This window comes from Bactrocera dorsalis, chromosome 5 (genome assembly GCF_023373825.1).
Source record: "Bactrocera dorsalis isolate Fly_Bdor chromosome 5, ASM2337382v1, whole genome shotgun sequence".
In the NCBI taxonomy this organism is placed as follows: domain Eukaryota; kingdom Metazoa; phylum Arthropoda; class Insecta; order Diptera; family Tephritidae; genus Bactrocera; species Bactrocera dorsalis.
The window spans coordinates 46,681,377-46,696,876 of NC_064307.1; the positions used below are offsets into that span (position 1 = coordinate 46,681,377).

The 15,500-nt window shown below is 33.4% G+C and overlaps 2 protein-coding genes across 2 annotated transcripts in view; one reads left to right on the plus strand and one right to left on the minus strand.

The window, feature by feature from the left end:
* The window catches only part of LOC105224260 (delta-1-pyrroline-5-carboxylate synthase), a 237,945-nt gene that overhangs the window by 135,854 nt on the left and 86,591 nt on the right, over nt 1-15,500 (minus strand). The gene's annotated exons all lie outside the window — the stretch shown is intronic.
* On the plus strand, nt 15-13,211 carry LOC105224251 (trypsin-1). Its single transcript, XM_011202274.4, has 4 exons — nt 15-133; nt 12,040-12,381; nt 12,443-12,741; nt 12,826-13,211. The coding sequence occupies exons 1-4, from the start codon at nt 76-78 to the stop codon at nt 12,985-12,987; spliced, it is 861 nt and encodes a 286-aa protein (XP_011200576.1). The 5' UTR covers nt 15-75; the 3' UTR covers nt 12,988-13,211.

A 15,500-nucleotide genomic window follows, 5' to 3' on the forward strand; every position in this document is an offset into this window, starting at 1 on the left:
GTGTAGACCATAGAATGTTGAGACAGTTCGGCAACAGGTTCTTGGACTGCTAACCCACATCAGAATAGTAGAGCGATGTTGAAAATATATTTAGCTGTGTTAATAATAAATGGTGTGGGTGGCCAAATTAGCTGTAAGTTTTTTGCAAAAGTGAAATTGAAAAAAATTAAATTAAAAAGTTATAAGAAGTTCTTATTTGTGTGCAAAAATATCTCGTCAGGTGCTTTTAAATATCTGATAGCATTTTATACGGATCGCCTCAAATCATTTTGTTTAAAGGAGACAATTGTTTAACGCTTTCGCAGAGTAAACGAATTACAAACGATTCTCAGGATAAAATATTATGAATTGTGGTTACCAAAGGATTGTTTACTTGTGAAAGTGCATATTTTGTAATTGTAATGTTTTTTTATAAATATGTATTTTTATACTCTGAGTAAGAACTGAGATGTCGTAAAACTTAAAGCACGTTTTCCTTGTAATTGTGACAGATAGGTAAAATCGGGCTATTGACACCGCCACAAAATCCTTTCTCCAATTTTTAATGTTTTATAATTCGAACGGAGGATCTCAGTTCAAAGGTGCATCTGTGGTTTATAGATTTCCGAAAAATGTTCCAAATGATACAACGAAGGTCGCCTTTTATCTTTCGGGATTAGAGAACAAAAACAAATATTTATGATCGGAAATCGCTTTAATGTTTTTTTTTTAATATTTCAACATTCAGTTCTAAACACTTTTGCATGTTTTTGAGCCAACAAACATATTGATGTGTACCACTCAGAATTTACTGTTTAGCGTTATTCTAGTGGTATACTAGTTGCGACATTTTGTCAAAAAACAGATATCCATTTGCTTGGATCGTGTCGCTTCGTGTGCGAAAAATCTTTGTTGGATTCGCCTCATCTTGAGACAATCATACACTCGTGCACTGTTGTTTTTTGCATTCGCTTGCATTCGGGACGTCGTAGACATGTTTCGAAGCACCGTTGTTTTTACACTTATCTCCCAAAAGTGACACGAGCCTTCATTGAGCGATTGACAAATTGTGTGGGATGCAACGTGAACAATTTTTTTACAGTAAAATGTTCATGCAATATTGAATGTTTGCTAGTTCCACTAATGACCATAGTGGTCTCAATCTCACGATAGGTCGCATGAAGATCTTGCAATATTAGTTTGCGCGCAGGTTCAATAGTTTCCGAAACAACAACTGAGTTTGAACGACTTTTACGAAATTCATGGAGCGGTCTATGATCTCGATTAAATTTACCATACTATCGATAAACACTAGTCCTGGAAAGAGCTTCATCTTCAAAAATTGAATTAGGTTCATCATGCACTGTTGCTGAGTTAATCCATTTCGAAAATTAAAAAAAAAAAGAAATTGCACGAAAAAGTTCGCAATTTACATCGACCAATAACTTTTTTTATCCACATCGGCTTAAAGGGGCCTTCCACGACGGTGCATCCTCAAGATCGAAATTATCGGAACGAAATTTTGCAAACCAATTTTGGCATTGGCATTCCATTAATGTTGCCGTAATTTTGACTTTTTTAACTTCTGTCAAAGCGTTTATCAATCCAGGAAGATTTTTCGCAAATGGATTAACGGTATCGATTCTAATAGTTCACTTTGTATTGGAAAGACAATGAAGTGAATTGGATTTTGGATTTCAGAATTTCCAATAATGATCACAACTTTTAAGTAAATGATCGAATTAATCACCTATCGAAAGCATTCTAATAACTCTTGACTAAATTTTTTGGAAAATATTTTAAGAATACATCTTGACAAATAAAAGAGTTTTCCATGCAAAGACTTGAGTTTGATGTGACGAGCGGAGTTTATTTATGTCCATGTCCATCTGTCTGCATATACGCGAAGTAGCCTCTCAGTTTTTGGATTAAGGTCCAAATCAATGAGCAAATTGTTCAGATCGGATTGCAGTTAGCTGCTGAGAAGTTAAATGCAGGCGCTGCTCCTTTCCGATTTACTCATTTTACAATCATATTAAGAGGACGTGGTAATGTTAAAGGTTTAATTACTTGTGAGCAGAACAACATGCTTTATGTTATCGCCCTTTGCGCAAAATTTTCGTTTTTCTTTGATGAACAAAATGTTTGGCTTGACTATATATTCTGCAAGACTTTCAAGTAACTAAATTACAGCGTATTACGAAATTTTAAGTGTAAAAATAAAAACATAATTAAACTACCAAATTTATTTCAAATTCAACAAATTTGGAATATTTATATATATTTGTTTGTTAGGAATTAAATACTAAACTTACAGTTAATGGCAGGTTTTTGAGAAATACTATAATATTACTCGTTAAGTAAAAACTTCTTTAAATTGATAGTGCTATGTCATCTGCATTAGTTTATTCAGAGAGAGGGATAGTTACAGAAAATACGAGCCAAGATTGTCAAATATGGTGCTGAACAAAAAACTTTTCCAGTCTTATTCCTTTAATACATACATAGATCTTAAATTGAATGTAATGACAAAATTCTTATTCATTTTGCAAAATAATGAGGCAAATTTTTTTACAGTATACTAAATAGTTTTTTACTAAAATAATCAATATTTAGAGACGTCCAACAAACATATATTTATTATCCTTGACAACAATGTCGCAACTACTTCTTCACAGTGTTTAAAAACTCAATTAGTTTTCTCGTACGTATAAAATAAAATTCATTATTTCAATACGATCTTACGTTATAACAGAACAAGTAATGAAGGGCTAAGTTCATTTTATACTCTTGCAACTTGCAATGATTATGATCCTTGCTAAGCGTAAAAATCGCCGTTATTAGAAAAACACGCTCTCTAATTTTTATTAAGATAGCTCACATATTGACCGATATATGCGGTATAAAGTTAAGTTGAAAATCTATATTGGGTACATAAGTATATGGATGCTAAGGGAAGTATTGACTCGATTCAAACCATTTCTGTTATGCAAAGATACTTGTATCAGGAAAGGAATCTCTCCAAATTTCAATTATATGTCACACACCTTGACTGATATTTTCGATCAAAAGTCAACTATATGCTTTGGGGTCCACATATTCGGTGCCTCGAGGATTGAACAGTTTTGGTTCCATTTATACAATTTTTGACATACTTCAAGGGTATTATTAGCGCAAAGTTTTATTATATTAATTGCTTCTTGATTCGTACACATGTAAGTGAAAGAATCAAATGGAACTAAAAATTGTGTTACATAGGAAGTAGCCGTGGTTTTAGTCCGATTTCATTTCCACACTGTAACATAAGAGTGTCAATAGAATGTCATATACAGAATTTGGTTGAAATTGGTCGAGCGGGTCTCGAGATATCCTTTTCCACCACGGCTACATATCAAGTTTCATCAAAATAGAATATCTTAATTTTTACACAATTTAACTTTTTTGTCACATGAAAACGCATATCAAATTTTAAATGTACTAGGGTCACTAAACTATTACATATCGCTCATTTGCTGCAAGACCGGCATAAGTCAAAAAAAATCGATTTTCCAGAAAACGCGTTTAAAGTTTTCAACTGACTACATCCTTACACGGTGACTCCAACCTTACACTCAATATGAAGTATGATATAACGAACAATTCTGTAGCATTAACTCAAAAATCTCGTTTTTTGATTTATGCCGGTCTTGCAGCAAATGAGCGATATGTAAATGAAAAAAATGTATACGTAATCTTATGATATTAAAACTTATAGTACAAACATCAGCTACATTTAGAGATATTATTTAGGATTTTCACAAGTTTCATAAAGTTATAAGTTATAACGATTCGAAAACATATCATTTAGAATTGTAAATGTGTAAACTCATTTTTGTATGAAATCCAACAACAATTTTTTTAAACAAGTGTAAAAATTTATAATTTTACGATTTTACGATGCTTTACGACGGGTTGTGAGTACCCCAATTGTTTAATAATACTTGAGATTTTCGAGAATATGTATTTGGCTTCGGGAAAATCTTTCTTAAGTAACCAATAATGATCTGTTAGCATTAATGCGCTCTATTTCCCTTGTTTGTGACTCACAGCACCCAAATTTGCCGAAAAGATATTTAGATTAGGGTTCCGCAAATCAATTTTTAGAGGACATAATACACCCCCAAGTTTTATATGACATTATAAATTTATTTATAAGGTCTTTGTAATACATATTTCAATTTACGGTTTCATACAAAATTGTAGACAATGCTCACAAAACATTCCCACGCGAGTTTTTACAGATCATTCCTTTTTCTTCAAAACTCTTATCCTTCATCAGTTGCCGTATTTGGGGTAGTACAAATATTCCCTGTTCAATTTCTGCCTAGCTGAGTTTGGTGAATTCCTCTTTTATAATAAAGGGTGATTTTTTAAGAGCTTGATAACTGTTTTTTAAAAAAAAACGCATAAAATTGCAAAATCTCATCGGTTCTTTATTTGAAACGTTAGATTGGTTCATGACATTTACTTTTTGAAGATAATTTCATTTAAATGTTGACCGCGGTTGCGTCTTAGGTGGTCCATTCGGAAAGTCCAATTTTGGGCAACTTTTTCGAGCATTTCGGCCGGAATAGCCCGAATTTCTTCGGAAATGTTGTCTTCCAAAGCTGGAATAGTTGCTGGCTTATTTCTGTAGACTTTAGACTTGACGTAGCCCCACAAAAAATAGTCTAAAGGCGTTAAATCGCATGATCTTGGTGGCCAACTTACGGGTCCATTTCTTGAGATGAATTGTTGTCCGAAGTTTTCCCTCAAAATGGCCATAGAATCGCGAGCTGTGTGGCATGTAGCGCCATCTTGTTGAAACCACATGTCAACCAAGTTCAGTTCTTCCATTTTTGGCAACAAAAAGTTTGTTAGCATCGAACGATAGCGATCGCCATTCACCGTAACGGTGCGTCCAACAGCATCTTTGAAAAAATACGGTCCAATGATTCCACCAGCGTACAAACCACACCAAACAGTGCATTTTTCGGGATGCATGGGCAGTTCTTGAACGGCTTCTGGTTGCTCTTCACCCCAAATGCGGCAATTTTGCTTATTTACGTAGCCATTCAACCAGAAATGAGCCTCATCGCTGAACAAAATTTGTCGATACGTAAAGCGCGAAACACATTTCGAACCGAACACTGATTTTGGTAATAAAATTCAATGATTTGCAAGCGTTGCTCGTTAGTAAGTCTATTCATGATGAAATGTCAAAGCATACTGAGCATCTTTCTCTTTGACACCATGTCTGAAATCCCACGTGATCTGTCAAATACTAATGCATGAAAATCCTAACCTCAAAAAAATCACCCGTTACAAATACCCTGCATCTTTGGCATAGCAGTTCGGTGCTACGTAAGATGGAACGAAATTTGGATACAAATCATTGGGATAGCAAAAGTCATATATATATATATCTAAGTTCTTGTTTAACCCAACAACGTTACACAACATTTATGTGGAATTCAGTATTTATCGTGATTCCTCAAATTGATTTCCAAAATAGTCTAAATAGCTATGTTCACTTAATGACGTGAAGTCAACACCTTGAGATTTAAAAATTATTATAACGATAATTGTGGGGATCGTTAAAACACTTTCGTGGCATGTTTACGATGTAACAAACGTACATATGTATGATGTAAGGTAGTCGAATGCAATAGTTATACAGTCGTTTAAAAGAAGTGATTTAATAAAGAATCTTCTGCTGTCAGTTCAGCTTTATATAGATTGTGAAGTAGCGTTGACAATTACGAAAATACCTTTGCAAGTTTGGTCGTTTCTACACCTATAAATCTGGTTACTGATTAAAGCAGTGTGTCACGGTAGAAAAATTAAAATTCGGACAGATAAAAGTGAAACTTTGACGTTTCTCGTGGTGAATTCGAATGTCAAAATTGTACTCAGCTCCCGAGCTAGGAAATTTTTTGGCAACATACTATATAAATTTGAATACAGTTATTTGTTCAGAAATAAACAAATTTACACGAACCGCTGTATACAAAACAAAATATGTAATTAATTCGTAATTACTAATTTGCTTATTATTTACTCCATCCAATGCAGAAATTATGCTCTAAATATAGAAAAATGCTTAACTTTTTAGAATATTTAATATTTAGCCGAATATTGCAAACTAAAAATAATATTTTTGTAGCTGATTAAGAGATATTATTGTAAATGCATTTATGTATGTACATATACATACATACATACATATGACAACGTATTTTTGTTTGTATCACAATGTCTAAATTTTTTAATTATCAGCAAATTTTCAAATTATCGCATTTTTTCTGGTTTCATCAATATTGTTATTAGCAAGCAAATTATTTGCTTTTCATTTATATACATAAGTAATAATTAAATAACATGGCAAACATTCCCACAACACAATTGCGTTTGTTTTGAACTTCAACTGTCAAAATTTTACTTTCCATTTGGCACAGCAAAATGTAAAATTTGTTTACACCATTGAAAACTTTTTCGCCAATTTCAGTTTTTTACTACTTTGTATAAAATGAAAGAAACGGACATATGTACATACTGCAACAAAGTATAATAGTTTTGTTCGCCCAACGGTTGTTTGTAACACATAAAATTAATCCAGATAGATATACATATTTACATATGTATATAGTATACATATGTAAAAATGTTTAAGATAACGATATGATTTGAATTCCGGTTGTCTATCCGTCCGTTCGTGCAAGCTGAAACTTGAGTAAAGGTTAAGATATCTTGATGAAACTTGAATACATGTTTCTTGGCATCATGAGAATGTTGATATTGCAGATGAATGGGAAATCACACTACTATAACGCACACAAAATGCCGTTGATCGAAAACCTATAAAGTGCTAAAGTTTGGCAAAGGATTAAAGAGAGACATTTGTTAACACTTTTTAAAAAGTGGGAGTGGGTCAGCTCTCTAAAGGATTATTTCATATATCTCAAAAACATCTAAAGTAATATACATATGTAAATCAAATTCTCTGTGAATAAATTTTTCTGACATCTCCTTCTACCGATCAAACTATTACAGAAATCGTATGGGTTGAAAACTAGCTACTAGAAGAGCTCACCAAATACAATCGGAATCAAAATATATTACATTGATTGTAGTTTTTTTAGTTTTTGTAAATGATATAATATAACAATTTATAGTTATTTAAAATAGTATTTAATACTTTCCAAGTTTAAGGAAAAACAAAAACATAAGTGTTATAACAACAAAATTAATGAGCAGAAAACTTAAAATAACATATTTTAATTACTTTTTGTGCTTTCCATTTAGTGTAATTATGACTTGTAAACGAACCAGCATTGAATTGAGATGATTTTTTGTTACTTCCATTCTCTACCGTGTTCTTCTTGCTGACTGTCCTTTTTCTAATTTGTATTTGTTTGTCCAAGGGCTCTTTTATATGATCGATGAAGTTGAAACCCAGTGATTCAATTGGTTCTCTTATAAATAGATGTTACAACCCAGTGGAAAGATCATGGACAAACAAAAAAATTAATAGAATCAAAGTCAGTTTTGTGGAGTGTAAAAAAAAAATCGTACCAAACGTGCTATAAAATTAGCATAACATATTTTGAAAATATCAGGGATGATAAATGTTAGGACAACACGTCGGGCACTACATTCCACCGGTCTTTATGGTCGAGTTCTGCGGAAGAAACCTTTGAAATCCAAAATATGCTACTTGAAGCACTTTAACTTTGCTAGAAAGTATCAGTAGAAAGACATTTATTTTTGGAGTAATGTGTTTTTAGAGACAAAAACAAATTTGAGGCATTTAAAATGAATAATCAACGAAATCATGCACTTGCTGAAAATAATAGAATATGTATTAGTCATGGATCATGATGGTGTTTGGGTGATGGTGTGGGAATACATGGCTGGACTTGATAATTTGATTTTCAAAGAAAGCACTATGAATAAGATAGACTACCTGATTATTTTGAAAAATATTTTCAATTTCTGTGTCTAAAAACTGAGTTTAGATCCCTCCTGGGTGTTTCAATAGGACAGTGATCCTAAACACATTGTTAAAGAATGGATGCTTTATCAGATCCACAATCACCGAGGTTCAACCTCATCGATCATATATAGGATCTCCTGGATACAAATTTTAGTAAAGACATGTTTATTACATACGTGTTGTACACCTTCTTTCGGCGATGAATGTATACATATATGACAGAAGTATTAAGTTTCATAGCAAGATGACACCGAATATATGGACCTTAGGCTGACAGTTTTCGAAAATATCGGTTAATCTTTAATAGCGCATTTACCCGTTAATAGGTGAATTATTTCAATGAAATTTATAGAGCATCTTATTCTAATAACAGATATCCTTGTGCCAAAAATTGATCAATTCAGATCATTATTTCCCCTAGACCACATATACCTAATATAAAGATATTTAAACATTTACTTTATACCTTATATATTACTCGATATGTGAGGTATGTTAACGAAACTAAGAGAATATTGAAAAGCCCAAAAAGGAAAGAAAAGATCTTATTTCAAAATTCCCAAAATGTGTGAAATCAGTCTAGCAATTACTTCAGCTTCATTACTATAGGGTATACCAAGAAGAACGACAATGTTAATTTGAAATAAAACACTTAAATTTTATTAAAATTGGTTCTGCGTTATGCAGACAATTTTATGCCATTTATGATTTGAACAAAATGTCGGCTAAATGTCCACCTTGACTACATTTGTTTATCTCCACCCATTTACGTCAATTGTCGATGATAGTGCGCTGAATATTGTCTTTGAGCTCCTCGAGCCTTGCTGATTAATTGACGTAAACCTTTGATTTAACATATCCCAGAGAAAAGGATCTAGAAAAGTAACACGCGCACGTCCTCAGCTAGAAATGGAGTTCGTCCACGTAGATTTCCTCAAATTCCGGGAAAAAATCGGTGAACATCTTGCTATGACGCTCGCATAATTTCCTGTCTCATTTCGAAAAAAAAAATATAGCCGGATGATAACACCATTCCTCAATCGGCAGCAAACTATCGGGATGCAATTGTGTTTCCTCAGCCACACGAGAATTTGACTCACCCTTTAGCGTCAATTTTGTTTATTGATCAAGCCATTAAGCCAGAAATGACCCACATCTAAGAAGCTGATTTTCGACGAACGTGAATTTGTGGATTTTGTGGAAAACGTGAATTTACGTAATAATTTTAGACAATTCGTACCAAATTGAAATGTGACATTATAAATTGGCGAACTTTGCTGACCGCACTAACAAAATGTAATACAAATCCGTATGCAAACGTGGCCAGCATGAGCTATCAAAATCACGTCATCCCTATTGGTGGGCATTGTACATACATGGACGTCGAGACAAAGCCGGGACACGAGAATGATTGTAGCGAATTATTGAAACAAAAATTGCAGAGCATTGATACAGACTACCAGGCTCCTCTAAGAACTGTATTCGTGTAAAGATTTTCGTTATTCTAGCAGACTTAATGCCGAGTAAAATTGCGTGGAAATACGTTCTCTGGAATACTTAAGTAATGCAATAACAATGATATTTTAATGAAATTCAGTGAACAAGTTTTTTTTTTAAATTATGTAGTTTATGAAAGAAATTGGTCTAGACCTTGGACAAAACCTCAATTCCCTAGTAATTACTCTATCACGGACACGAAGCAAAATTTGATATTAAATCTTAATTTAACTATGGTATATACAATAATATAAGAAAATAAGATTCTAAATTTGAATATAATTCATTCAAGATTTCATCGAATAATGTGCGCCTGAAAATATTTCCCCAATCTTCATCTTTGCAAAAAGCGAGAGTATAAAATGTTTGGGTATACCCGCACCTAGACCTACCAACTGTGATTGTACAAAGTGTTTTCAACACCTTGATTCCCAGGAAGTCAAAAAATATAATTAAAGGGCAGAAATATGCCCAGCGTTAAATTGTATGCAATGATACCCAATTAATGACAATTGTTATAATAAAAAATTATATTTGGAAGTCTAAATCGGTGGCTTTACTATAGTGTTGATTAACTTTGTGACAATTTTTCGCGTGCCGTCCACTGTTATAGGATTAACATTCTCCTATGACCGCTCTGAGTATTTTTCCTTTCTGAGGAAATAATCCGGAAGATATAATATACTTTACAATACTGGTTACTTGGTATTTTTAATTTATACTTCGCGTGTGTTTCGAATAGGTAAATTTTTTTTCTGTAAGTTGGTAGTACTATTAGTGACATCTATGCTAAATTTCACGTCAAAATATTCTTTAGTATTTGAGAAACGCGTCGTTTTGTGAGGCTCTAAAAGTGAATTCTTCGATTTTTACTATGTCTCAATTTATTGAGCAAAGAAGTGCGATAATGCACTAGCTCCTACTGCTTTGATTATTCGAGATCACTTCGCCACATTTTCAACTAATATCGTGCCGCAACCACCGCATTCGCCTGATTTACCTTCGTGTAACTTCGGGCTATTCAGCAAATTCACATCCTAGGACACCGTTTTGACTCAATTGAGGATATAAAAGCTGAATCGAAGAAGGCTCTGATGGCCATCACGAGGAGGATTTTTCCAAGTGCTATTATGACTGGAAGCATGAGTGTATTGCTGCGGGAGGCGATTACTATGAAGGAGATGAAATGGACAAAATTCAACTTTCAATTCGATCACAGTAGTAGTGTGTGGATTAAAAAAATGTTATTTAAAAACAGTAAACAACATCTTGCACATTAATTTCCCAATTTGAAGCAAATTTGTTACATAACGCTTTCCTGTTGTCCCATTAGCACTAAAATGAGTAAAATATAATTATACCAACTTCAATCCTGCTTGTATATATACATACATATATGTATATGTATGTCAATTAGAAACGTCATCATGCTTCAATACGTTTACTTTAGAGAAACAAGAACAAAATCGCCCAAGTGTACAATAAACGTTTTTTAGGAATTTGAAATTTTGAGAGTTATTGTTATTAATATTTTTTGCACGATATTGGAAAACATTTATTTTCCTTTAACAGACCGAGCCGATTTCGCTTATATGCAGTATGATTAGAAATGAAAATGTCCTCTTTCATTTGATTTTACGAATTTTTGTGCAGTTTCAATAGTTCTCTAGAGTATAGAGTAGAATGAGATTCGTCTACATAGGTAAAAACTGTTAACTTATCCATTTCCCGAATTGTAATATCTGCGGTAAAAAATTTTTAGAGCGTTCCTTCCAAAACACCTCTTTGTGAAACTCCAACCATTCTCTCGTGTATAGTTTCACCATGAATTTTAGCGTAGAAATTTATATTACTCCAGAACTTTTTGATATATTATACAGCAGTGCTAAGTGTCAGACACTTTCGGTGCTTTTTCTTAAATCGTTGATCTGGAATAATCGAATGCCTTTCAAGCTCTGGCAGTAATCTTTATTGTGAACAGGCTTATTTGCCTATCTGAAAATAACTCACTTTCTAGGCTGTTTGGCGTTGAATTATTGTAATTTCAGAATATTTCCCCTTCCGGGTGTAAATGGTTCAACCTATACTGCTATGAAAAAGTAATACTAAAAATAAAAGACAATTCTTAGAACGGTTTTTAATTTTGGTTCATCGTGACCTGGGGACTTTGAACTTTACACACTCGAAATTTCGGGCTGGAACACTAAAAATTTTATGTGCATACATACATATGTATATCTATCTTATATATTTTATATGTACCTGCGCATGGGCAGTCTGTTAATGGCTTGACATTCGGTGTTCAGATTTGGTTGTACATATTACATATATATGTACCTATATGTATATATATATATGCTTTAATAAATGCCCGGTGAAGGGTGAAAAAAAAACTATTATATTCTGCACACAACATCTTGCGAGAATATAACGGCAAACAACAATTTAGTAGGGAGGTACACACTTTTGCATAGAAAGTCTATTTGCTTAAGTAATTTAAACCTATACAACAACAATTACTGGTATTTTCTTTTTCTTAATCCGAAAAGTTTCATCATTACCTTGTAACCATCGAAGTCCGAAAATTGTAGGAGGCTCGGATGCTGAAAAAAGCGAAATGCCATATATGGTAAGTCTTATGCGACGAGGAGGACACTTTTGTGGCGCTAGTATTTTAAATGAGCGGTGGCTTGTGACGGCAGGCCATTGTGTCTGCAATGGATTGAACAAGATTTTTCAAGCATCACAAATCCAAGGTGTGATAGGTCTTCACAGTATATCACAGTATCTTAGTGGTAATTCAGATAAAAAATCGACACCTACTCGCATTAACTTTAAAAGTATTATACCTCATCCAAAATATGAATGCACCATCGTAAAACATGATATTGGTATGCTACTTTTTTCAATTTATTCGTACCTAAAAGTTATGAATCTTCTTTGCTAATTTAGCTCTACTTCAGTTGGATGAACCTTTAAAATTTACAGAGCGTGTTAAACCAATATGTGTCAGTGTTGAAAATCCTCTTATAGAGTACGAAAATCAATTAGCGGTTGTATCTGGTTGGGGATGGACAAATGAAAATCAAGAAGAAGGTCACAAAGCAGATATTTTAAAAAAGGTTACCGTGAAAATCTGGAATAATAATAATTGCGAGAAATCTTATAAAATAAATGGGAAGCCCAGCAGCATAATCTCAGACACCCAATTATGTGCAGGATTCAAAAACGGAGGAGCAGACTCTTGTTGGGTAAGTAGAAAAGTTGTGGATGTATGTATGTACTATATGTATGTATATATTAACACAAGAAATAAAAAATAACCAACAATTTAGGCTGATTCTGGCGGTCCACTTATTATGAGAGATAAAATATTAGTTGGAATTGTTTCCACGGGAATCGGATGTGCTAGACCTGGACTACCGGGGATATATACACGTGTCGGCAAATATGTTGATTGGATTGATTCAGTTTTAAAAAACGCTAACGCTCTCTAAAATATTCTGTGATATTAATATAAACATTACCATGAGTATTTTGTATGTAATATAAATTTCTAGATTGTAACTTAACTTACAGTACCTGAATTTCTAATAATAAAATTTTCTAAAAACCGCTTCCTATTGTAAAGATATTTAAGTATATGCATTTATAGTTGTAAATAAAATACAACCTGATGTATGTTTACGTCAAGAGCCAAGGAATGGTTTGCGAATTTTGAAAAAGTAATTTAACGGTAAAGATCTGGGGGAAATTGTGGTGAGCTGTTTCTAATAACTACAAGTAACTAAACGATGAAAAATTGATGCAAAAAATGAAATGAAATAGTAGTTATTCGCCTATTTTGTATGTACTCCTCTATTTTTTGCAGTGTTTGTGTTTGATTATAAAAATAGAAAAAACTGCAAATAAGGAGCCTGAAAAGGAGCATCTAAAAATTTTAGATCTTAATATTAATACTTTTAGATTAAGAGTACAGTTGTTGGCGTACGCCGATAATATTGGTAATATTCACCTCAACACCGTACCGTTAGTTTTGCTTTCTCCAGGCTGGATAAAGAAGCGAAGCAAATGGGTCTAGTACTGAACGAGGGCAAGACGAAATATCTCCTGTCATCAAAATAACAGTCGTAGTCGGCTCCCACGTCACTGTTGACAGTTATAACTTCGAAGTCGTAGACAATTTGGCTATCTTGGAACCGGCAATAACACCAACAACAACGTCAGCCTCGAAATCCAACACAGAAGAACTCTGCCAACAGGTACTACTTCGGACTGAGTATGCAAAGACCAAACTTTACAAGTCACTCATCATCCCCATCCTGCTATATGGTGCAAAGGCAACGACGACAACATCTGATGAGTCCGCGTTATGATGAAGATTTATGGCCCTATGCACATTGGTAACAGCGAATACCGAAGTCGATAGAACGATAAGTTATACGAGATATAAGGAATCTCCAGTTGGCGCCAACCAGCGAAAGGTGAGAACGACTGACGCGCTGTCGTAAAGTCGGCTATAACTGCGTAAGCGGTGTCTACGCCAATAAAGAAGAAAAATATTAATATGGAATTAAGATATTATTCTGACAAGAAACTGAAATCTGGCTGTTGCAAGATTGCACGATAACACAAAATGCAAAAATCGTATACCGAAATATGCAAGGCAAAGAGAGCACCCATTGCAGAATCTAGTGATATACGAACGGCTGATTTGGTCAATTTATTGAGAATATATTTTAATTAGAAATTATTAAATCTATTTAAAACTTATCTTCCTCAACAAATTAACGGCGTAATATGTCTTTATGGAAAATGACAGCTAAAACAGGGTTGTAATTATATTTTTACGTGTCATTGCACGAAAATAAACATGGGTAGTATTAGTATTGTAAAGTAAATGTCAGCTTTAGTTGACATATTCGATGTTTGAGAGCTTAAGAAGATATGCTCTGATTTCGACAATTTTTAAACGTGAGTTGGTAAACCCTACTCTGTATATACTCGTATAATTAAAATTGTTTTTCTTCTTTTTTCATTATGTAACATACCAATGTCAGAATAATGTTGAGCACCAATCTTGGTTTAAAAGAGGGACTCCCAAGGTATACGATTTCCCTAAAGATGGGCGGTTTGCGCCCATAGTATTACTTTTAGAAACAATTCCTGTAAAGACCCTTGGTTGTTTAATGCTTCTTTCCTTAGCAAGTTAACGCGCTTTCATTGGATTTCCAGACTAATTCTCTTCAAGTTGGATAGCTTTAATGGTTTGTTTAATATGGTCACTTAACTTAAAAGCAGACGGAGCCACCCCCACTTTTACATAAATTTCACACAACAATTGTCCCTTCCTACTGCGATTCTGTACACCAATTTTCAGTACATTTATTGCATATCATCAAGATCTCTTCATATTTGGAATAACGTCATCTAGTAGGACAGCTATAAAAACTTGGAATTATAATTGGAATATTTTCTAATTTACTTAAAAAATTGTTATTGAACATCTTATACATACATACATACATATGTATGTATATGTGTAAAAATTAACCGCAAAATGTGTTGCTAAGCGCATAACTCAAGAACGCCTGGACCAATTTGGCCAATTCTTTTTTTTTAAATGTTCGTTGAAGCTCAAAGATGGTTTTTACGGCGAAAATTCGAATATTTGACGGAAAACCCTAAATGACAGCCCTGTTCTTTTTCCCATGCAAACGTTATATAAAAATTAATGTTTGTTTGTTAAAAGCGCTAAGAGAACGGCTGAACCAATCTTGATGAAATTTTCAGAGGATGTTTGTTGTGGATCGGGGAAGGTTTAGAAATAAAATACCTTATACTTTTCATGAAGAGAAGTCGGAAAATTGAACAATTCCAAAAAGTAACTTTTTTCCATAAAAATTCTTTTTAATTTTTATTTTTTTTTTTGTTTTTTCAATATTTTGATTGGTAAATTATTGGAATCGCTCAATTTCGGTCGCTTGCTTTTTTATTCCGGCTACTCAAA